Source organism: Anguilla rostrata, chromosome 7 (genome assembly GCF_018555375.3).
Source record: "Anguilla rostrata isolate EN2019 chromosome 7, ASM1855537v3, whole genome shotgun sequence".
In the NCBI taxonomy this organism is placed as follows: Eukaryota; Metazoa; Chordata; class Actinopteri; order Anguilliformes; family Anguillidae; genus Anguilla; species Anguilla rostrata.
Window position 1 is genome coordinate 36,997,075 of NC_057939.1, and position 25,100 is coordinate 37,022,174.

Sequence of the window (25,100 nt, forward strand, 5' to 3'; positions counted from 1 at the left end):
GCTAAATGTGTATGCCAAAAAGAGGAAACCAGGGTGAAATAAAACCTTGAATTCACCCTTTTGTTTTGCAACCCAAAAATGCTGCACAATGTTAGTCTGTGCCCCAAAAAAAAAACAGCTAAAAAAACAAACCACTTCTTTTGTCGCTGCCAGAATACCATGTTTCTCTCACAAACTCCTCAACCTCTCTTCCTCAATCAAGAGTACACTGTTTTCTCTCAGAATAGGATTGAGTGACTGTGCTCAACCACTGGCATACATCTTTTATGCAGTCATTTAGGGCCACAACCATCCCTGGCCCTAACATGCTGCTACTAACTACTGATGCTACAACACATGCCTGAAAATAAACTATGTTGTGTTTGTGCATGTGTGTGTGTGCGTGCGTGCATGTGTGTGTGTGATATGTAAGACCCTAATCCTAACAACACAAAACCAGCATTGTAGCTTCAAATAAGGGTGCTGTTTTATGCTATTCTTCATGACTAAAATGTGCACACGTACAATAGCAGCATATGTACAATAAATTTTTTTATTTCTTTTTTATTTTTTGGTGGGGGAAGGGGATTGGATTTAATCTAGTTGCATGCCCTACTCATCTTGGAGTGGATAGTTATCTATTTGGATTTTATCCAGAATGACTACTGGAGCTTTCTTTCTTTTTTGAACAATATCAATATTAGTGAAATATAAAGTTAAGACATTATAGCCTAATTGCCTAATTATTAAAATGTGTCAATCATATGCACTTACATTATTTCATTTAAACATTTATTGTACAAGTACTTAAAGACAAGTATATACTCTTAAAACTGCAGAATCCATGCTTTTGGCTCACATTGATCCTGTATAGGTCATTCAATACAGTCTTTCATTTCAAAGCCCTTTGATTACATGCCCTACTTGCCATGTGCTCAGTGAGCTACTTCTAATCAGTGGGATTGTTTTGATTGACAGCCAACCTTGTTTTTCAATAGGCAAAATGGGGAAATGTGTTTTTTTCTGAAGTATCATAAATCACAAACCACCGCCTTCTGCATTGCCGGAGTCATGTTGAGAGCCAATAATAGATTCAGCCTGTGAAACACAGATAATGAGCTTATTTGCATTAGACTTTCATGACGGGTTTCTGCAGTAGACAGTATCTCGGAACAACGCACCATAAGCAGTCGTGTGCAATCAACCTGTTTGCAGTGGTAAATATATCTTTTTAAAATATATAAACGTCGCACAAATTTTTAATTGAAAGCATTTGGTTGCACAAATTTTGAGATGGCAAGTATGTAATTTACACATGATATTGATAAGTCATACTTAGTCATACAGTACATGCATTGTTCTTAAAGCAACTGGATTCTCCTCAAAAACATTTTCAGAAACTAAACAATCTATCATTATAAATTTAAAACAATGGGTAGATATGTGACAATTCAGGGATCTTGAGCAGAGCAGATATTATGTCTTGCTCTCTTTCAACTCAATTTTAAAATCAATATGCCAATATATGCTTTATTTTCCTGAAACCCATTGTGTAAATATTGACAACCCCCTAGGTAGAAGTAGCATTGTGATCATGACAGTAAAGCTATACACATGTATTTTGTAGAACTGATCATATATCTGATGCATGTTTCCCTCTGTTTTTATTAGCCAGTATAGGTAGTTATTGATTGTACTTCAGGTTGGTGCTGGCCAGTGGGGGCTGGTGATAACATTTTTTGGGGGGGCACAGTTTTGGGCGGGACAAACAAACTGAAGCAGCACAGCAAAAAAATAAAATAATAATAATAATAAATAAATCTAAAAACAACACAACACACTGTAATGTTGCCTAAACACTGGCCAGTAGCACTACTTGCATATATTTTGCCCTCCTTAATAATAAAAAATAATATGTAGGGATGAAAAAATTCCAATTTCTCCAACATCATCTAAAGTTACCAACAGACAACTGCTCAATTTCTAAATATGGAACTACTAAAGTCATTTTTACTGCCACTGTTACATTCTATGAAGTCATAAAAAGAGTAGGAAAATATTAGCTAACTCCAAGGTCATTTCTAGAGCCTTCTGCTGCCATCTGCTGGACAAAATGTGAATATGTGAATGCTGAAGTTAAAAGGAGGCAACAAAATTCACCAACCCATGGAATATCCCAGGATTATCGGAGCTCTCACTCTCATCATGGCCACGCAAAGCCAACTCAAAGGCTTTACAAAATTTCACACAGTCTGTTATTCTGGATAGGATGTGTCGATTTTGTCACCTATTGGTCGTGCCTTCTAATGCCAATCCTGTAGCCTTCATCTAGCTGTTCAGCAATGCTAAGCCTGTCAAAAAAGTTTAGTCTCATACTATTGTCTAGATGGCTGCGGCTACTTTTGTGCCGTTTGCATTTTTCAGAAAGATGTTATAGCTCTTGTACCCTTGTTGTTGTCCACGACGTTTCAGTGCCGACACTTTGAAATAGCAAACAGGGAAAGCAATCAAAGGCATTACTTACACCACATCCAGCTAGCCAACTCCATTTGTCATGACAAGAGCGGGAGAAGCCCTGGGTGTAGGCTCATCCGCCATCACTTGCCTGCTGCTGAATTTGTATATCGGGTCGGTCTGATCCAGGCTCCTTTATCCTCCTTTTTTCTTCCAGTGAACGCATTGTGAAAGATCGTTTTTGTAAGGAAATAACCAAATTTTCTTTTATTTCCGCGGTTCCACTTGAAGTTGCCATCTCCGGAAAGTACCAGTCAGCTAGCTAAGGAGCAGGAGTGACAGTCGCGCATCCGTAGTTATATTAATGGTGGGTGTGAACATGAAAGATATGAGAATCGTCCAATCACATTAGATCAAAAAACTTAAAAACAATAGCAATTCGCTGCCAATAAAAGTAGGAGTGTCTGGAGCTGCGCCCCGTGGAAAATCTGAAGCAACCATTTAGAGAGCAGCCTCAGGTCACCTGCTTGCCAAAAGTTGAAGGACTTACATACACACTCATTTGGCCGGTGCCCTTCACCCAGGAAGTGTATGTATTCACACTGTGGCGCCCCGAGGCCCTATCGGTGCTCCACAAGAGAGCACGAGAAGCACCAGGGCGGCCGGGCCTCCCGCCACCGGCGACTGCTGGGACAAGTGGTGAGTGGACATTACCTCCCATCTGAAATACTGGAAGGTTTCAGGACCAGGGACAGCAAGCTACAGACCAGGTGAGCTCCAAGGATCAGCACCAAGGACAGGGCTGCAGCAGAGTGCAGGTATGTGGAATTTTCCACTCTGCTGCAGCACACCTGAGACTGCTCAGCTGATTGCCTCACCGAAGATATAAGGAGCAGCACAGAGGAGTGAGGGCTGCGCGGGACTAGGGAGAGCTAGTGCGCCTGGCGTCTCTTCTCATCGGTTCATTGGGCGGTAAGCGGCTGTGAGCCAACAAGGGAAAAAGAAAGGAATTGCAGGATTGCAACGTTCAACCTTTGTGCGGAAGGGAGGAAGGAGTGGAGACCGACCTGGAGCGTGCTGGCCAGTGCCCGAGCTCACGCACCTAACCACTGTTCACTTTGTCTTCCCAGGAGGATTGTACTCACCCTGGGGAGGAAGACTGATACCCCGACCGGGAAGAAGTTTCTGTTCTTTTTTGCTTCCCCTTCCCTTTCCCCCTACAATTAATACAATTAAATGAATTTTCTGTTAACTGATCCTGAGACTCACTGCACTGGTTCTTACATTGCTGCGGCAACTGCAGCCGTGGGTGGTGAGGAAGTCCACATATGGTGGAGAATGCGGGCATTCCAAATCCACGCTACGGGTTGACCGGACAAGAAGGAAACCAGCAGTGAAAAAAAAAAAAAAAAAAAAAAAAAAAAATGGAGGAGGCTATTCAAGCACTCCTGCAGACGCAGGAAACACTGCAGGTGGCACTGACTGAATTGTGTTCCAGGACAAGGGAACGGGAGAGGAACCAGAAGCCGCGGGATGTGCTGACAAAGTTGACCCCCGAGGATGACGTGGAGGCCTACCTCGAGCTGTTTGAGCGGACGGCCCACAGAGAAGGCTGGGCCCGAGGAGACTGGGGTGGTATCCTGACACCTTTTCTGACCGGGGAGGCCCAGAAAGCCTGCCGGGACCTCTCGGCTGTGGAGGCGGAGAGTTACGGCAATCTCAAAGTGGCCATTTTGGCTCAATATGGCTACAGCCTGCCGGCAAAAGCCCAACGATTCCATCAATGGACGTATAACCCCAACCAACCCGCGAGAGCACAAATCGCTGCCCTGAGTCGTGTAACCCGGAGCTGGCTGGTGGAAGGAAACGGGCCCCCCCTCCTGGACCGAGTAGTGCTGGACCGATGCACCCGGGCCCTACCCCCCGATGCCAAGAGGTACGTTGGCCAACAGGGGCCGCAAAGTATTGACCTTTTAATTGCATTGTTGGAAAACCACCAGGTCACCCAAGAGATGCTGCGGACCAGCCGACCCGAACCCTTAAGAGGCACCGCCGGGACATCTAGGACAGAGAAGGGTTATGGCAGGAGAGCAACCGGAACCCCGGAGCCGCGACGACCCGAACCCACCCCGCCCCCTCCCCGGGAGAACCGGGACAGACGACGGTGCTACACCTGTGGAAGGGAAGGCCACTTCGCACGAGACTGCCCCGACAGAGACGAACCCATGCCAACGGCGGAGACATCGGGACCCCCGGCGTTCCCCTGCAGGTACATCACCACATGCTGGGCACATGAGGGAGCAAGAGCACCAACCTTTCCCGTGAAAATTGCAGGCCGAGATACTGAGGCCCTACTCGATTCCGGAAGTATGGTGACGCTCGTCCGACCAGAGTTCGCTGGAGTCGCCCGAGGTGAGGAAATTTCCGTATCCTGCATCCACGGTGACACCAAGCGATATCTCACTGCCACCATTGACATGTCCACCCCAAGGGGGACGGTGGCCGTACGGGCAGGGGTGGTAGAGAACCTGCCCGTCCCGGTCTTGGTGGGCCGGGATTGTGTCATATTCGATCGGTACTGGAAGGAAGCTCCGGCGAACCGCAACGCAGAGACCGGCCGCAGGATCCAGAAGCGACGCACCCACAGACGAACAGAAGGGGGCGCTCAACCAGCCTGGGCGGGCCTATCTGGGGGAGACCCAGCCGAGACGGTGGACCCGGACGTAGAGGTGAGAGGGCCCACTCCCGGCCCTGAGGACACCACCGCCACCGCCTCAGAAGCAGGAGCCGAGAATCCAACAGCCCTGGAAGAGGTGGGTCCGAGCGAGACCTTCTCCGAGTTCTCCCACCGACAGGGGGACCCAACCAGAGACCACAGCCGATTTGGGACGGCACAGCTTCAGGACCCCAACCTGGCTCAGGCATGGAGGGATGTCCAGGAGATCGAGGGGCAGCTACAACCAGGGGTGAGTGAAACGACAAACCCACATTTCACGGTTGATCAGGGGCTGTTATATCGGGTACATGAGGCCAAGGGAGAGTGTCACAAACAGCTGCTAGTTCCCAAGACTCATGTCTCAAAGGTCCTGTATCTTGCACACACCCACCTCCTGGGGGCGCACCTGGGAGTCGAGAAAACCTATGAGCGTATCCTTCCGCGGTTCTACTGGCCGGGCGTAAAGAGAGCCGTCGAAGAGTACTGTCGCCACTGCGCAGAATGTCAGCTCCACAGCCCCAAGGTGAAGTATAAGAACCCACTAATACCTCTGCCTATCATCGATATCCCCTTCAGCCGCATCGCAATGGACATTGTGGGCCCGCTCCCACGGTCCAGCCGGGGACACAAATATATACTGGTCATCATGGATTATGCTACCCGGTTTCCCGAAGCTATTCCATTGAGAACAGCCACCGGGAAGACGGTAGCCAGAGAACTGTTCCTGTTGTTCAGCCGGGTGGGTATAGCATCAGAAATACTCACTGACCAGGGATCATGTTTTATGTCCACAGTACTGAAGGCGATGTCGCACCTGTTGAAGGTGAAACAGCTGAGGACCTCAGTCTATCACCCGCAGACAGACGGGTTGGTAGAGAGATTTAACCGCACCTTAAAGCAGATGTTGAGGAAAATGATAGAGACAGATGGTAAGGATTGGGACCAATTGCTTCCCTATCTAATGTTCTCCATCCCGAAGTACCGCAGGGGTCCACAGGATTCTCCCCTTCGAACTGCTGTATGGGCGGCGACCCCGAGGAATGCTGGACCTGGCCAAAGAGACCTGGGAGCAGCAACCCTCGCGCCATCGCACGGTCATTGAACACGTGGAGCAGATGCACCAACGGATGGCCTGCATATGGCCCATGGTCCGGGAGCACATGCAGCAGGCCCAGCTGGCCCAAGCCCGAGTATACAACCGCGGAGCCCAGGTGAGAGAGTTTAAGCCGGGGGATAAGGTGATGGTGTTGGTTCCGACACACGAGTGTAAATTTCTGGCTAAATGGCACGGGCCGTATGAAGTGACCGAGAAAACTGGACCGGTCAATTACAAGGTCAGACAGCCGGGACGGCGGCGTACCACTCAAATATACCACGTTAACTTGCTCAAACGGTGGTATGAAGCTGAACAACCGCCGGCCCAGGCGCTTGCTGCTCATCTCTCTCCCCAGGTCACACCCGAGGTAACCATGGGGCAGCAGCTGACGACTCACCAGGTCCAGGACCTCCGAGAACTCCTGGATCGGAATCGAGATGTGTTCTCTGACCTACCCGGGCGGACCTCGATAACGGAGCATGACATCGTCACCGAACCGGGGAAGAAGGTTAGACTGAGACCGTACAGAATCCCCGAGGCCCAGCGTGAGGCCATCAGGGAAGAGGTCAGAAAGATGCTACAGATGGGGGTCATTGAAGAGTCCCGCAGTTCCTGGAGCAGTCCAATAGTTATTGTACCCAAACCAGACGGTAGCCGTAGGTTTTGCAATGACTTCAGGAAACTGAATGAAATTTCACGATTTGATGCCTACCCCATGCCCAGGGTAGATGAGCTGATAGAACGGCTGGGGCCGGCCAGATTCCTCAGCACCTTGGATCTCACTCGCGGGTATTGGCAGGTTCCACTTTCCCCACAGGCTAAAGAGAAGACCGCCTTTGTGACACCGGATGGCCTTTCCAGTACCGAGTCCTACCCTTTGGGGTCCATGGGGCACCGGCAACCTTTCAACGCCTGATGGATCAAGTTCTCCGACCCCATCAGGAATATGCGGCCGCATACCTCGATGACATTGTGGTCCATAGTGCCAACTGGAAGGTCCATCTGGCCAGGCTGGAGGCCGTACTGGGGGCCCTCCGGGAGGCTGGACTGACGGCCAACGCAACCAAATGTCGCTTGGGGTTAGAGGAGGCGGACTACCTCGGGTACACGGTCGGACGGGGGTGTGTGAAACCCCAACATACGAAGGTGGAGTCAATCGCAACATGGCCCAAGCCCCTGACCAAGAAGCAGGTGAGAACCTTTCTAGGCCTAGTTGGCTATTACCGGCAATTCATCCCCAATTTTGCATCCATAGCCACACCCCTGCATGACCTGACTTCAAAGAATCGTCCCAACCGAGTCAGCTGGACAGCAGAAGCCGAGGCCGCCTTTGACACCCTGAGACAGACCCTCTGCAGCGAGCCAGTTCTGGTAACCCCGGCCTTTGACCAGACATTTGTACTACAGACGGATGCTTCCATGGGGGGGATCGGGGCCGTGCTCTCCCAGATACGTGAAGGGGCCGAACACCCGGTCACGTACATCAGCCGTAAGCTAATGAAGCATGAACGGAATTACGCTACGGTAGAGAAAGAATGTTTGGCAGTCAAATGGGCTATGGACAAGCTGCGGTATTATCTACTGGGTAGAGAGTTCGTACTGGTCACCGACCATGCCCCGCTAAAATGGATGGCTGTGAATAAAGATAACAATTCCCGTGTCACTAGGTGGTTTCTGAGCCTACAGAACTTCCGCTTCAAGGTCGAACATCGGTCCGGGAAGCTCCATGGGAATGCTGACGCCCTCTCCAGACGGGGGGAATGCCTATGGTCCGGCGCTCCAGGTGACAGCTTGGAGCTGAGGGGATGGGTATGTGGCGCCCCGAGGCCCTATCGGTGCTCCACAAGAGAGCACGAGAAGCACCAGGGCGGCCGGGCCTCCCGCCACCGGCGACTGCTGGGACAAGTGGTGAGTGGACATTACCTCCCGTCTGAAATACTGGAAGGTTTCAGGACCAGGGACAGCAAGCTACAGACCAGGTGAGCTCCAAGGATCAGCACCAAGGACAGGGCTGCAGCAGAGTGCAGGTATGTGGAATTTTCCACTCTGCTGCAGCACACCTGAGACTGCTCAGCTGATTGCCTCACCGAAGATATAAGGAGCAGCACAGAGGAGTGAGGGCTGCGCGGGACTAGGGAGAGCTAGTGCGCCTGGCGTCTCTTCTCATCGGTTCATTGGGCGGTAAGCGGCTGTGAGCCAACAAGGGAAAAAGAAAGAGGAATTGCAGGATTGCAACGTTCAACCTTTTTGCGGAAGGGAGGAAGGAGTGGAGACCGACCTGGAGCGTGCTGGCCAGTGCCCGAGCTCACGCACCTAACCACTGTTCACTTTGTCTTCCCAGGAGGATTGTACTCACCCTGGGGAGGAAGACTGATACCCCGACCGGGAAGAAGTTTCTGTTCTTTTTTTGCTTCCCCTTCCCTTTCCCCCTACAATTAATACAATTAAATGAATTTTCTGTTAACTGATCCTGAGACTCACTGCACTGGTTCTTACATTGCTGCGGCAACTGCAGCCGTGGGTGGTGAGGAAGTCCACAACACATAAATTAACTAAACACAATTTGATTTTGCAACCAATTTTTAATGAATGCTGAGAGGCAGTGACAGGCTACCAGGTGCATTGTACGAGTAAACTATTTTTATTTAATAATTATTTTGCATTTAGGGGGGCGGCGCCCCAGCGCCCCGCATTAAAGGACCGCCACTGGTGCTGGCTGTTAGCCATTCTCCTAGAAGAGCTGGAAGCTTTGCATAATTAATTGAAGAAGGGAATTTATTTACACATTTGGAAAGTGTTTTTTATTTATTTACTGTGGATCTGTTACAGTAGTACCCATGGTATGGTCTTTTATAAATGTTTACCATCTTAGGTATATCGTTAGGGGCATTGAACAGTCAGGTTAACCATCTTAGTTACATCCACAGGATCATTGCAGTCATTAGCCTCTTCATTAGACTCTTAGCATCTTATTGTTGTATCATGATTTTGCACATTTTGTGCTATGCAAAATTAATGCAGACAAATACAGGTCACAAAATATGGCATTCCAACACCGCTCCAAACACTCCACAGTGGTGCACTTACACAGGCTCTTTATGCAGCTGCAATAATTTCCAGATTAATCTCAGGTGCGCTCAATTACCAGGCATGCCATTCCCTCCAGTGACCCTGGGTGGAGCCCACGAAGTTGCAGATTTTAGTAGTGTTCGATAATTAATACAAATTGGTTAATACACATGGAGGTCTCTATTTCAGTGCTCTTATCGCATGGTCTAAAGCGCATGGTGCAAGTGGAGTTTTGTGTTTACATTAGTCTCTGCTGCATGTGCCTTGTTCATCTGGTTCATCATCTGATTGGCTGTTTCCGTCTCTACTTGGTTTTAAAAGTAGTCATTTGCCATTCACCAGTGAAGATTAGCTCTTCAAATTTGTGCTGTGAACTTGTGGATTATAATTACTTTCTTGACTTTAGATGTTTGACCTTATTTTGTTTCTACTTTTGATTCTCGTCTAGCCCTTCTGGTTTGTTTGCTTTCCCCTCTGCTCACCATATAGTGACTCCGGTTAGGATAATTTATGAATAATGTGTAACCTTGCATGTAGCACTGTGCAACACCAGGTGCTGTGGGGAATTTCATTTATTAATTAGCATGACTAGGCTTGAGATAACGGCATGTATAAACTGGATTTACGGCAAATTGGAATATGCCTCCAATTCAAATTAGGGGATGCTGGAACGACACACTTGTAAAAAATAAAAAAGTAGCACAGCACTTAATTTCACAGCAATAGGGAGTGCATAGAAACAGCAGGCATTTGTCTCCAGTTCATCTGCCAGGAGAAGACAGATGTTTGTTACAGCCTGTCGGGATAAGAGCTATTTAAGCCAATGTTCCTCTTTGTTCCAGAACAGGTATGTGGTCCTTGGCCGATGGACCCTTCCCTACATCGTCTTCCAATTCTTTGTCCAATATTTAACGACTACAAAGTTCAACAAGTGATGTTTTGTTAAACATCCATGGTCTTGTAATTATGTGGTACAAACTCTTGTTTAACAATCTGCATGATCACTTAACAGACACTCTCAAACTCACAAATCTGTTTAAATACTGATGTATATTGCCATGATTTATCAAATAATTACCTAATTTTATTTGTCATTACTGCGATTATCTAATTCAGATTGATATTATGACTAACCATTATACCTGTCATATGTTTTATTTGTGTATATATTGTAATATACACAATAATAATCATTCACATTGTAATGTTGATATTTTTTGTGTGCATCCCTGCGTGTAATGGACAGAGTGTAGCACAGTGGGTAAGGAACTGGACTTGTAACCGAAAGGTCGTGGGGTTCGATTCCCGGGTAGGACACTGCCGTTGTACCCTTGAGCAAGGTACTTAACCGAAATTGCTTCAGTATATATCCAGCTGTATAAATGGATACAATGTAAAATGCTATGTAAAAAAGTTGTGTAAGTCGCTCTGGATAAGAGCGTCTGCTAAATGCCTGTAATGTAATGTAATGGACAGGAGGGTTTATACTGTATGTGTTGTGTACCCACCTATGTATCAAAATGTATCAAAATAGCAGAATTACCTGCCCAGCTGCCCCTGCTGCATCAAAATAGCAATATGCCAACAATGTGCCTGATCACATCTCATTTTAAGTGCAAACGGCCCACATGGGTGCAAATTAATTTGCTATTTAAATAATGTGGGCACTGGACGGGAAAATGACAACTGCATCGGTCTGAAACTAGCCAAGTGTATATTAGAGTTAACGGTGAATTTGGAGACACCCTCTTATTTCATCAAATATTTGAAGTATTCAAAGTAATTATACAGAACAAATTGATATTTCAATTATGGATTAATTACTTTAAAATAGTATTTGAAACAATCATTTGAATTATTTCAATTATTCCAAATGAAAGTATTTGTTTGATTTACCAATTATTTATAAATACCTCAAATAAAACAAATTTGTCTTCCTCTGTTTATTTGAAAATATAAAAATATTTTAAATTAAAATTTTATTAGTATCTCTATTTGACTCAGGTCTGGACATCACATGACACTGGGTATCTTCCCTGGTGATGCTCTGCTATTTGTTTCAGAAACTGTAACACATGTTCAGTTGAATTCAGGACAGATGACTGGTCAGTCAAAAACATTACACTTTTTGGCCCAGTGTACACACTTCAGAAATAATCCTGCTGATGCCATTAGCCATCACACCATCAATAAAGACAAGTCAGCCAGTTTCAGTTGCACCCACAAATGCCCAAGCCATAACACTACCTCCACTATGTTTCACAGATGAGGGGGAGGGGGGGCTGTGTTAGGGATCATGAACACTTCCATTCTTTCTCCACAATGTCCTCTTTGCATCACTTTGGTACAGGTTAATACTTGTCTCATTTCTCCATAAGACTTTGTTCCAGAACGTTATAGTTATTTATGTGCTTTTTTCCAGGATGTAGGCACATCTCTGCCTACATCCTGGAGGGTGTCCTTGATTTGTTCGACAGTTGAAAAGGGATTTTCTTCACAACTGTAAGTATTCTTCCGTCTTCCATTACAGTAGTCTTCTGTGGTCTACTAGATTGTTTGCTATTGCTGATCTTACCAGTGCCTTCTTGCTTCCTAACAATCTGCATGATCACTTAACAGACACTCTCAAACTCACAAATCTGTTTAAATACTGATGTATATTGCCATGATTTATCAAATAATTACCTAATTTTATTTGTCATTACTGCGCTTATCTAATTCAGATTGATATTATGACTAACCATTATACCTGTCATATGTTTTATTTGTGTATATATTGTAATATACACAATAATAATCATTCACATTGTAATGTTGATATTTTTTGTGTGCATCCCTGCGTGTAATGGACAGAGTGTAGCACAGTGGGTAAGGAACTGGACTTGTAACCGAAAGGTCGTGGGGTTCGATTCCCGGGTAGGACACTGCCGTTGTACCCTTGAGCAAGGTACTTAACCGAAATTGCTTCAGTATATATCCAGCTGTATAAATGGATACAATGTAAAATGCTATGTAAAAAAGTTGTGTAAGTCGCTCTGGATAAGAGCGTCTGCTAAATGCCTGTAATGTAATGTAATGGACAGGAGGGTTTATACTGTATGTGTTGTGTACCCGCCTATGTATCAAAATGTATCAAAATAGCAGAATTACCTGCCCAGCTGCCCCTGCTGCATCAAAATAGCAATATGCCAACAATGTGCCTGATCACATCTCATTTTAAGTGCAAACGGCCCACATGGGTGCAAATTAATTTGCTATTTAAATAATGTGGGCACTGGACGGGAAAATGACAACTGCATCGGTCTGAAACTAGCCAAGTGTATATTAGAGTTAACGGTGAATTTGGAGACACCCTCTTATTTCATCAAATATTTGAAGTATTCAAAGTAATTATACAGAACAAATTGATATTTCAATTATGGATTAATTACTTTAAAATAGTATTTGAAACAATCATTTGAATTATTTCAATTATTCCAAATGAAAGTATTTGTTTGATTTACCAATTATTTATAAATACCTCAAATAAAACAAATTTGTCTTCCTCTGTTTATTTGAAAATATAAAAATATTTTAAATTAAAATTTTATTAGTATCTCTATTTGACTCAGGTCTGGACATCACATGACACTGGGTATCTTCCCTGGTGATGCTCTGCTATTTGTTTCAGAAACTGTAACACATGTTCAGTTGAATTCAGGACAGATGACTGGTCAGTCAAAAACATTACACTTTTTGGCCCAGTGTACACACTTCAGAAATAATCCTGCTGATGCCATTAGCCATCACACCATCAATAAAGACAAGTCAGCCAGTTTCAGTTGCACCCACAAATGCCCAAGCCATAACACTACCTCCACTATGTTTCACAGATGAGGGGGAGGGGGGGCTGTGTTAGGGATCATGAACACTTCCATTCTTTCTCCACAATGTCCTCTTTGCATCACTTTGGTACAGGTTAATACTTGTCTCATTTCTCCATAAGACTTTGTTCCAGAACGTTATAGTTATTTATGTGCTTTTTTCCAGGATGTAGGCACATCTCTGCCTACATCCTGGAGGGTGTCCTTGATTTGTTCGACAGTTGAAAAGGGATTTTCTTCACAACTGTAAGTATTCTTCCGTCTTCCATTACAGTAGTCTTCTGTGGTCTACTAGATTGTTTGCTATTGCTGATCTTACCAGTGCCTTCTTGCTTCCTAACAATGTGTCTGACAATTGATTTTGACAAACCCAATGTTTTGGCTGTCTCTTATCAATTTATTCAGATTTTTCAGCCTGATTGACACTTATTTGGTCATCAGAGACAAAAAAAAACAGGTTGCAAATGCAAATTCCACTTGTAGAATCAACCTTTTCTTAGCTTTCTTATGCATGAACTAATAATGGAAAAATACAGAGCTGGCCAAGACACAGCTGAGCAGCCAAATGGCCAATTACTTTTGCTCCCCTAAAATGGGAAGGGCAGGGTGGGGGGAGCTATGTATAACAAGGGCTCTAATTCCTACATGGATCATTCCGTATGAATGTAAACACCCACATCATAAAGTTGACAGGCAATTTAACCTCATTGAATTGTCATGTTTGAGATCCAGTGTGCTGGAGTACAGAGCCTAAACAAAAAATTGTGTCATTGCTGCAATACTTTTGCATTTAACTGTATATCTCTGACAGTGAAAAGGAACTGATGTGTATTAACTGGCCTGTTAAATGCCTTTTCAGTTCATTTTGGAATATGGTCCCATTGTTCCGGAATTATACATATGTGGTTTAGATTTCATTCACAATTTGATTGACACTAATTGGTAGGTATGAAGCAGCGCTGATCTGAAAATGGTTTATTTTGAGTCATTAGTGTGGAGAGCTTCAGGACCATGGTTGAGAGGAAGATATTTTTAGGGCATTTTGGATTCAAATTCAGTTTTGGATTTGAATAAGAACAGGATACCTACCTAAATCAGCGATGTATACATTGTTTGTGGGATTTCTGCAGTAGTAGTGTTTTTACATATGCAAACATAATTGATGTTGGATTTTCCTCCCATGTAATGTAGCCTCGCCGAGTTAGTGGAATGAATATTCATATTTATTTTTTTGCGTCATGGACTGCATGACACATTTTAGGAGCACATTTCTGATTGGAATGCTTTTTGGAACAATCTTTTTGAAACCAATCTAATTCACTAAAAGCCTGGGGTATTAATTTAAAACAAGTTGTTAAGGGTGGGCTTGTCTAGAGAAAAACAATATGAATATAAATAATAATAATAATCTGGTTTTCTGGGATTGAAGCTCTTTTAAACGAGTACAGAATAACCTTTTTTAAAATTTAGTGTCAGGGCCCACTTCAGTGGGTATTTCCCCAACAAACCAGAGAGTAACAGCAGAACCAGGTCACGGAAAAAGATCGATCTGGAATAATCTGGATTAAATAATTGCATGTATTTTAATCCTCCACCACCAAGCGGTCCATAGAGCCTCTAGTTCTAGTCGTTCAGTCATACAATAAATTGCGGCAATCATCTCAGTTAATCATTCAATTGCTATTCAATCAGGCACTTCAGAAGAGTGACAGAGCAACATTTCTGTTTGTTGACTGTTATCATATGTTGTATTCAGTTTCATAAATAAAAATGTCCACTAAAAACACCAAAAAGTAGTAAATATTTATTTAAAATCAGCACTCTCCACTTGTGTTAATATTATATGGCATAAAAAATAAGGCAAGCTGTTCACAGCAGGGGCATGTACTGCAAGTTAAATAAACAGGTGTACCTGTAAATGTCATACATTTAAGCAAATAAAACACTGTAAACTCTGTAGTTAAATGTTGCCCACTTTAGCTGGTTGACTGTCCATTCTCTCATTGTCATGGTTCCTTATTCCGTTCGCTGTGCGCCCTCGTGGGCTATGCTAATTGACGCCGTTCCGTGCTAATCGGCTACTCAGTATCCCTGTTGAGGAAACTGAGTGCTGTTTCAAGTAACTGAGTGTGGTAATATTCTGGACCGCCTGAGGGCGCCCCGTGATTGCTTTTGATTACAACCGATTGTTTGCACCTGATTGAGAGAGCTTATATACGCTCACCTGATATCTGTTCTTCACTTTAGTGTCTACTTATGTGCACGAAAGCCGGTACAGAGAAAAGCTCTCTCTTAGAGAAACTGTGGTAAGAAAAAGGTATAGGATTTTTGAATTTAGCTTTTGTTTTGACTAGTAGTAAGACACCTGTCCTACTAGTCATCTAGCTTTAATTCTTTATTTTCCATAAACGCCTTTTGCCTTCCTCATTTACAAGGCACCCTTTTCTTTTGCTTTTCTTCAGACTGCACTGCAGTCTTCCTAAAGTTCACTCACTCCTTACGCCTTAGTTTCATTCTCCTGCCGAGACATTTACTTTGTGTTGGGATATTCTCCCTTAGGAGTTGAGTCTTCTTTTTGTTATCCCCCTCCTTAAGTCTCTTTCTGAGACCTAGTGGTTATTCCACTTCGGTGGGTAAACTTTCAGAAACCCTTTTTGAATTCACTGTAGTTGCGTGTGGTCGTTACCACTTCCCCACCCTCACACTCATGGATCAATGTTGGCATTGTTGGTATTTCAATCGATCTGGGTGTAATATTTGGTCAGTTTTTCTTTTATTTTGTTTAAAAAAAAGTAATACATACAAAAAAAACATGCTGTGAGCCTGTTATGCCAATGTTTAATGTGTATTATTTACAGCTAAAGTTTCTTGCAGGTCTTCCAGCTGAGTCTTAAGCTCTCTTAATGAACCAGGGCCGAATATTTTAAATGGTACTCTGCAGCAATACACCATGATGCCCATCTGGTTTAGCAAAGCACAGGAGGTCTTCCAATGCAATAGTCTCTCAGATCTTTTTCACATCTAAACATGTCATTTAGACCCTGTTTACACTTGGTTTTAAAATGCGTCTTCGGTGATCGGATCACAAGTGGACAGCGCTAAATACTAGTGTAAAGGACCACCAAGACGCATTGTGATCCGATAACTCAAACCACTTGTTGAGGTTGTCTGGGACGCATTTGACCACATATCTTTTGTAGTGTAAACGCTAATGCGTCCTGATGCATCCCCGACAAGGACATAACAGGAAAATACGTCATCAACGCAGGACGTTGTGGTTGTTTTGGTGACAGCGCGCCAACGCTCAAAAAAATGGAGAGGAGCACTGATGTACGTGTTTGGAGTGCAAGTGAAACCAGATGCCCGTACATGTATATTAGTTCTTGAAACATTTTTGTTTTCTTAGCTAGCCCGTGCGAAACAAATCTGGTGCTTGTCTGGTGACAGACTGACAATAACTGTGTGCGGGGCCCTTTGACCTTCTAGCGAAAGTGACGTAGGCAGTAACAAAATCTGAACACAAGTGGTCAGCTGAACACCTTGGAGACGCATGATAGACACGGGTGTGAACGGCGATGTGTCTCGGCTGTCCACTTGTGTTCGGATAACCGAAACGCATTTTAAAACCAAGTGTAAACAGGGTCTTATTGCAATACACTTTTTTAGAAAGGACATTTGCACTAACAAGTGCCTCCATTAAATACACTTTAAAATCATGCTGCTATCCATGCCAAAGTCCTTTTTTGTTTTGCTCTGATGAACACCTAATAATTAGTCCCTAATGGTATAATTAGTCATGTTTCTGGGCTGATTGCCAAACAATTACTGAACTTGGAAAGCCTACAGGGAACCTGGAGTATAATGCATTGAAATTCGTGTTGACAGCCCAGTAAGTTGCTTTCTTGATTATTTGCATTATTTCTTGATTATTTTTTTATTATTTCAGGCCATAGCAATAACATACTTAAATATGCAACGCAGATATTTTAGGGTCTAAAAATAAAAAAAGTTGTTAAAAAAGACAAACTGACTGAATCATATGTACCCTGGTATGGATAATAAGTACTGATTTGTAATGTAGGGCCCATAGACAGTAAAAACAATGCTATGTTTAGACCGATGCTTAACTGTAACTGTTCACAGACAGCAGTGATATAGTTGTGCTGGTGGGAGTTGTGGAAATCAGATCCCTTTATTAAATTTAGTCTTATATTAGTCAAAGGTCAGGAAAAAAGATCATATGATTTATAAGGCTTTGTGAAGGGTATGGAAATAACTGCACATGGTCAGCCATGTATGTATCGCCTTATCAGTTACCTCTATAACTGTTCAGCAATAAATATGTACATCTCTGACTGGTATAATGCAAATGCTGCTAAAATGAACTTTAATATTTCAGCTGTGGTAGATGTTTCTTTCTCTCTTCCCTCTTCTCAGTCCTTTTTCTACCGTTCTTTCCAGCCCACTCTGTATCCCCCCCCACCCCCACCACCTAATCCCTCCCGCATCCCGCAGGCATAGCAATTTACAGCTAAGGTAGGCCAGCAGACACATTTTGGCTATAACAACAGAGCAATTATTAATGCTACTACCCTGCCTGAGGCTTAGCTGACCTACAGCTAATGCATGTTGAGTATAAATGCTCAGGTATGACTGGCAGGTTAGTGGAAACAGCTTCATCCTGAGGACTTACAACCAAGACACACTGCCTGGCCAAAAAAAAAGTTGCTGTTTGGATTTTTTTGGACAATGCCCACTGTACAAGCCTCTGGGGGCAGTGTTATGATCTGGGGTTTCTTCAATTGTCAGATCTAGGCTCAGCAACATTATGTGGCAATAAAATGAAGTCAGCTGCGTACCTGAATGTACTGAATGACCAGGTTATCCCATAAATTGACTTTTTCTTCCCTGACAGTACGGGCATATTCCAGGACGACAATGCCAAGATTCATCGGACTCAAACTGTGAAAGAGAGGTTCTGGGAACATGAGGAATCATTTTCATACATGAATTGGCCACCACAGAGTCCTCACCTTAGCCCCATTGAAAGTCTTTGGGATGTGCTGGAGAAGACTTCAGTGTCAGCAATACAAGATAATGCAATTCTGGACGGAAATAAATGTTGTGACGTTGCATAAGGTTGTTGAAACAATGCCACAATGAATGTGTGCCGTAATCAAAGTTAAAGGCGGTCCAAGGAAATATTAGAGTGCAACTTTTTTTTTGGCCAGGCAGCGCAGGTCAATAGCAGCACTACTGCCTGACTGAATTATAATATTATTCAGATGGAGGCTCTGAGTCAAGAGCGGCAGTGTGAGCAGTTCTTCAATAAACACACGGGTTATAATACAAAACCCAAGAATGCAATAGATTACATTGTAATTACATTTTAAATAAATGCACAAAACAGGCATAAATGTATCAAGTGACACATGAGATGCATTTATGAACAGACTTTAGCTATTCCTTTTTGTATTAGAGAACAATGTGCTGTAAGCTTGTGGACATACATTTATAATACATGCACTGTGTAATCAAACTATCTTTTAGAATGGGATAAAATAACACCTATGACATGGTTTTTAGAGATGTCTCTAAATGTCAGAGTAAATGTGAGTGCAGTTAATAAAGCTATCGTGACATAGCATTCAACTAGATTATTGACATAGTAATTTGTAAATCAGTGTTGTGACACCCCTGCCATAGTGAGCCTGCAGATTGGATTGCAATGTTAGTTGTGTGATAACACAAGCTGCAGATTATGTCAGAGCAACACTGTCATAGTGATGAATTGACATGACACTTTATGACAGGTATTGTGTCATGGGAATGACACTTCCATGTCATAACGACCACTGTCAAAATCATCTACCTGCCCTTCTACCAAATCCTGGGCCCTGCTCTAGAAACAAGCATGAAACCGTCTAGACTCACAGCGGAACTTGAATTATGACTGATATAGCCAGGGCAATATTTTCACTGGAGACTTGATACCGCCTTATAACTTCAAAGTCCCAGGTCATTTGTGGATGGTTGAAATGGATTTTGAAAAGAGACACTTCATGCTACAAGCATGATAACGGCAATGACTGTGCTGTGAAGTTTAGGTAGCAAACAACTGAAGCAAGGCTGAATCCTTTTGATGGAATGTACATAGAAACTATACGGTCAGATTGCATATTTTCAGTCACTGTGCTGTCACTGTGCTGTGAAGTTTAGGTAGCAAACAACAAGGCTGAATCCTTTTGACAGAATATACATAGAAACTATACGGTCAGATTGCGTATTTTCAGTCACTGTGGCCAAGCGGAATCGATAACGTTTAAGAAAATATATAACATTAAAAGATTTAATTCAATGTTCTACTGGGAGTTTTGCCGTTTATTTTCCAAATGAAATTGCCTATTCCTACTAAACGAAGCACCACCTGCGCATGCATCCTACTAAACGTCCCTCTCAGGTCGTCCATTAGTGAGTGAGTGAGTGACCACAATTTGCCATACTTAGCCCACGGCGCCAGTTACTGCACGCCCTGGGAATAATGGCCATGCAAACTGAAAAGCCAGCAGCCGTACCTCCATGCACTCTGCTCCTGCTGAATGGCTGAAGCTAAGCAGGTGTGGGCTTGGTTAGTACTTGGATGGGAGACCACCAGGGAATACTGAGTTGCTACTGGAAGTGGTGTTGGTGGGCCAACAGGGGGCAATCTTCCATCTGGTCAAATAAACCCCAATGCCCCAGTGCAGTGACGGGGACACTGTGCTGTAGGAGATGCCGTCTTTCGGATGAGACGTTAAACCGAGGTCCTGACTCTCTGTGGTCATTAAAGATCCTCGCGATGGTACACTGTCAATCATCGCTTAAGAGTTAGGAGTTTCCCTCACTTTAAGGTCACTTTGGAAGTTTATTGGGAACAGAAGTAGCCTGACATGAAAAATGTAAGGATATTATATATAATGAAAAGCTAATTGGTGCCAGTAAATTTTTCAGCTGCTGTCTAGCATACAAACCCAGTGCCCCCTCAATACACCAAGACTGGTAACTTTGTGAGAGCAATTACAATTATGATGCAGTGCAAGACAATATTAACAGTCCAGAAGGCAGTGAATAATATTTTTGCCCAACTAATCTTCATAATGAAAATAAACAGGTTTATTTCAGTTGAAGTCCATTGTAAGCTCAAAACATTTGGAATGATATATTCAAAAGGCCTCCCTACAAGAACAAAGGCAGGTAACCCAGGGCAATTTCCCAAATCCAACTGCAATAACAATGAGAGACGATTGTATTTATAGTTAGCTAAGTAGCTGCTTCATGTCATGGTTCTTAGTTATCTTTGCTCATGTTACTATTGCATTATGGACTAACAAGCTGACTCATAATTTTCAAGTTAGCAAGCTAACATTAATTTACCAGCCATTTTTATTGTATTATTGATGAATGGAAGGACACAATTTATTTTATAAAGATAATTACAAAACTACAGAACATACAGTGGTTTAGGGTTTCATTTGGTGTTGCCGCCCATGGAGATGTTCCCGGCAGAGGCAAATTTGCATATTTTTTTGTTTTTCCACAAGAACAACTTGTTGTTCACACAACAACCACCAGGTAGCAAATGTCAGCACTCAAAACTATATCTGACAGTTAATGTCTCGATTGACTCTAATTTAGTATTGCTAAAGTCGCCGTTTGAGAATTGTTTAGGCCTATGCGCAATTCAGTTTGCTATCAAATGATTAATGGAAAAGAAACAGCCATCTCGTCACATGCATTTATTGTAAGCTCACACCAGATTGATTACATTACATTACATTTATTTGGCAAATGGTTTAATCCAAAGCGACGTACGAAATGGCATACCAAGGGTCATTGGAACAACTACAAAACACAGGTCCGATAAGGCACAATACTCATTTTGTACAGTTACTCATAGCCAAGAACACATAAAGTCCAGTTCACACAGTGGACATTAGTCTGACCTAACCTATGCTAAGTCAAATAGCCTACTATACAGATCATACTATACAGATACTATTTGCTTTTGCTATTAGTTTTTTCTTTTTTCTGTCTTTTTTTTGTATTAGTTTTACATGCATAAATAAGCTATGGCCAAATTAATTAAACCTTTCATTTTTTCATATAAGATTGTTCCAAATGAAATTGCCTTTGTCAGTGAGATAAATGTATCCTTTTGCAATGCTGTAAAACAGCATAACATAATTTTGTTCACAGGTCACTACATTGTCTGACAATAATAGGCTAAATGGAAGTTTTAATATAGTAATTTACAGTAAGCTAATGGTAGTAAAAATCGAGCATAACTTATCCAACTCGATTCAGTTATGAACATAATTGAAACGGGTAATTACTACTGACATTTGGGTTTTCTTTTTCAAATCAGTAAAGAAATACAGGCAGTTTGTGCCATTTTTCTCGACAAAAACCCCAGAGGCATCAGGTTTTGGTGTGAATGTCTCGCTGTCTCCTCTGGCATACATTTGAGCTTCTGAATAACTGACGCTTTGATGTGAATTGCTTGAATTGTCTTGCACATATAATCACACAAAATTCATTCATTACAGTCCTGTGATAAATCTGATAAAGACTCTAGGGTGGGGATGAATACTTGTGGCAATTGTAGTTATAGAAATTATGGGTTTAGTACCCTGTGGGGATAAAACCTCTGACATATTTTCAGTTTTTAACTGAAATGGAGACTTTGAATGAACTGAATAGACTACATGACATCTGCTGAAATGTAGGTGATTTGTATGCGGTCCCTGCTCATTATTACTGAATAAATTACTTAAAAATACTGAACTTTGTATTTCTTTTAACCATTCCTTTTCCTTTAGTGTGTTGACCTGTTGTATTTTAGCACTTTTCTCAGTGTGCCGGTAGTAGGGATACATTTTTCCCTGGGCCTATATAACAAAAACACTATACATTTGAAATGCATTTGTTGGACTTTATTCAGTTGTGTACTTTATCTCAAGAAAATAGTTTTGCATCATATGGTCTATTTATGAAATTAGGTTGCTTTGGGAGCTTTGAGAAATCTATGCGGTAATGTTGGACGGTACCAGGAAGTAATGAAAAGACGGCCTTTCTAATGTTAACAACACGGGTTCCTTTTGATTCACAAATGAGTAATTAGAGACATAAATCCAACAATCTGTCATCAAAAGCTGATGAATATTGTTACATTAGGCCATCTATTGCTTGAAGAGATATATACATAATGGGGTACCTCCTTTTCTAGGTTAATTAAGAAAAATTAATAGCTTGTTGAGTTTTCAATCCCAGAATTTTAACAAGACAAATGGAAAATAGGAATTTTTTTAATTTATTTTTTTATTTATATATTTTACAGTGTACAGACAAAGTCATTACAAAAAAGTGCAGTAAAAAGGCACAGTTATAAAGAGCATGGGTAAAAGTATCTTTAAATGTCCTCAGACATGGAAGAACTGTCTGGGCTTCCTCGGGAGTTCATTAAACTGCTCAATGAACATGCTGGTCTCACATTCACTGAAGCCAAGAAACTTCTCTGCTAAAATGTTCAGCAAGTATTCTTGCAGAAAATAATGGTTGTTTGCTTCAATATGATTTTTTAAATTATCCGTTGCCCTCGGCATGTAGTCATTGGGGGGAAAGGCATCATCGAGTCTTTTTTTTTGTCATCAGCATGAACCAATATTTATTGTTATTTGTACAAGAAACCTAAGATACGTGTGGCTTTACTCATATTTATAGGCTATGGGATGCAACTTGTAATGAAATATGTACTCAAATTTTACATTTCGGTTTTATTATGTATGTCTTAGTTTTAAACCTAGTGGCCCTGAAGCTTCAAATTTCCACTGCAGTTGCGGACTCGACCAGGCTCATGTCTCCTTTTTCACCATAATTAAAAAAGCATCTATTCGTAAAACTAAAATGCTTTAGGCCTATTCCACACAGTAGACAAGACCTTGCTGTCTATGGCATACTATTCAGTTCAGAAGACCCTCCTTGCAGCAAAACTTTGACTGATAGGAATTGAACAACCAGGATGATGACAAGTGAGGTTAGCTATAATTTGAATCACACTTCATTTCATCAATAAAAATCCTTTCTGAAGTCGTTTTCAATGTGCAAAAATGCCAAAATACTCACACATACAAAGCACTGTCTATAAGTCCTTAAATCAAACTGGCAAAATCTAGGTCTGTTATTAAAAGTATTGATATCAAAATTAAGCCAAGTTACATGAAACAATATTGGCTATCTCACCTTACACAAGTTAAACAAGCTGCATACCAAAGCAATGCTACCAAATGTTTCCTAAATTGAGTAATTTGGCACTTCTGTACATTGAAAATGTGATTTTTCATCAGATGTCTTATTTACCATATCACTACTATCAAATAAATCTACACTCTCACTAGGCTCATTGTCCTATCAGTTTATTTCTAATGTGACAACTTCTCATTCTAGAGCTCAATTGATACAGAATAAACTCATGAAATATGGGTCTTATTGTCCCATAATTACGGGACATAGATATGGATGTGCAGGGTTAAAAAAGCTTGCATATGCACTGTAGGCCTACTTCGTCTGTTCTCTTTGAACAATCTATATCGTCCATATAGTGTGTCCATGGAGAAAACCAGGGGATTCATTTGGTCTCTAAATAATCTCCGCCCTGCAAAAACACCCCGAGCCCCTGTGGGACCCTGCCGGAAAGGAGATTCCCTTTTCTAAGGTTGATTGATACACCCCTCTGGTCAAGCTGGTCTAAACTGTGTTTCGACACTTTTAGCTGTTCAGCAGCTGATCAGCCTATATAGTCAGCTAGTCCACCAGTTTGACCACCAGCTTACTCTACCAGTGTAGTCAGCTTTGTCCAGCTAGAGACCAGTTTTAACCAGTCACAGACCAGCTATGACCAAATATAATTGGTGAAAACACAGCTTAAGCCTGTTGAAAACCCCAGCAGGTTTTAGCTGGAATTTGCAGCAGGGATCTACCAAGTTCATGTGTGAAAACTTTTATTAGGTAATGTTTGCTTATTTGCACTGTAGTTAGCCTGACATTCCTAGTCTGACTACCATATCAGCTCACCAAAAGATGAGGGCAAGTGTTTTTAAAATTTAAGTAAGTGATGGAGTTTAAGTAAATAATTCATGAATTTTCCTCATTTTTCAACAGTGCTCCAAATCCCGTATTTAGCAAAGCTCAAAAATTGCTTGCTTGCGGCTGTCCATCGTTGCCGAAAATAACGTCACTTCCTTGGGGGGTGGTTAGTGGAGTGTTGTGGCTACTGCTGACTCCGGAGCCATTGGAGGTGGCTGTGAAGCCCAATCCTTGACCCACATGTCCTGCCACAGCTGGGGCACGTTGTGGCAGGGTCTGGTGATGCTTGGGGTTGTTGCGCATGGTGATGTCATTGCGCTTCTCTCTGGGACGTACATTTTGATTCAAGGAGACCGATTACAGAGTTCACGGATGTGGTCCAGGCTCGGCGGTCCATGGCGGTTGCTTCAAGGGCCCCTGGCTTTATTTCACACTTCTTAAGTGACTCTCTAAGATGGTACCTCTGTTTTTGGCCTCGAGGTTTCCTGCTGGCTCCCAGGAGCTGACCATATAGGGTCTGTCTTGGGAGACGATGTTCAGGCATCCTAATGACGTGCCCAACCCAGCGGAGTTGGCGCTGCAGCAAAGTTGCTTCCACATTGGTTGTCTGGGTACGTTGGAGGATGGACGTATGACGTATGCAATCCTGCCAGGTGACTTCTAGGATGCGCAAGAGGCACTTGATGTTAAATTATTCCAGCTGGCGTATGTGGCGTCGATAGGGGGTCCATGCATCGGCACCGTACAATAAGGTGGAGACACAGACTGCTTGGTAAACTGCTACCTCTGTGGACAGCTTTAG

The 25,100-nt window shown here is 42.8% G+C and overlaps 2 protein-coding genes across 2 annotated transcripts in view; one reads left to right on the forward strand and one right to left on the reverse strand.

Moving 5' to 3' along the window:
- LOC135259626 (osteoclast stimulatory transmembrane protein-like) overlaps positions 1-25,100 on the reverse strand; it is a 51,050-nt gene that overhangs the window by 18,707 nt on the left and 7,243 nt on the right. The gene's annotated exons all lie outside the window — the stretch shown is intronic.
- LOC135259620 (uncharacterized) lies at positions 3,787-6,080 on the forward strand. The gene is made up of 2 exons (XM_064344179.1): positions 3,787-5,672; positions 5,944-6,080. The coding sequence occupies exons 1-2, from the start codon at positions 3,858-3,860 to the stop codon at positions 5,947-5,949; spliced, it is 1,821 nt and encodes a 606-aa protein (XP_064200249.1). The 5' UTR covers positions 3,787-3,857; the 3' UTR covers positions 5,950-6,080.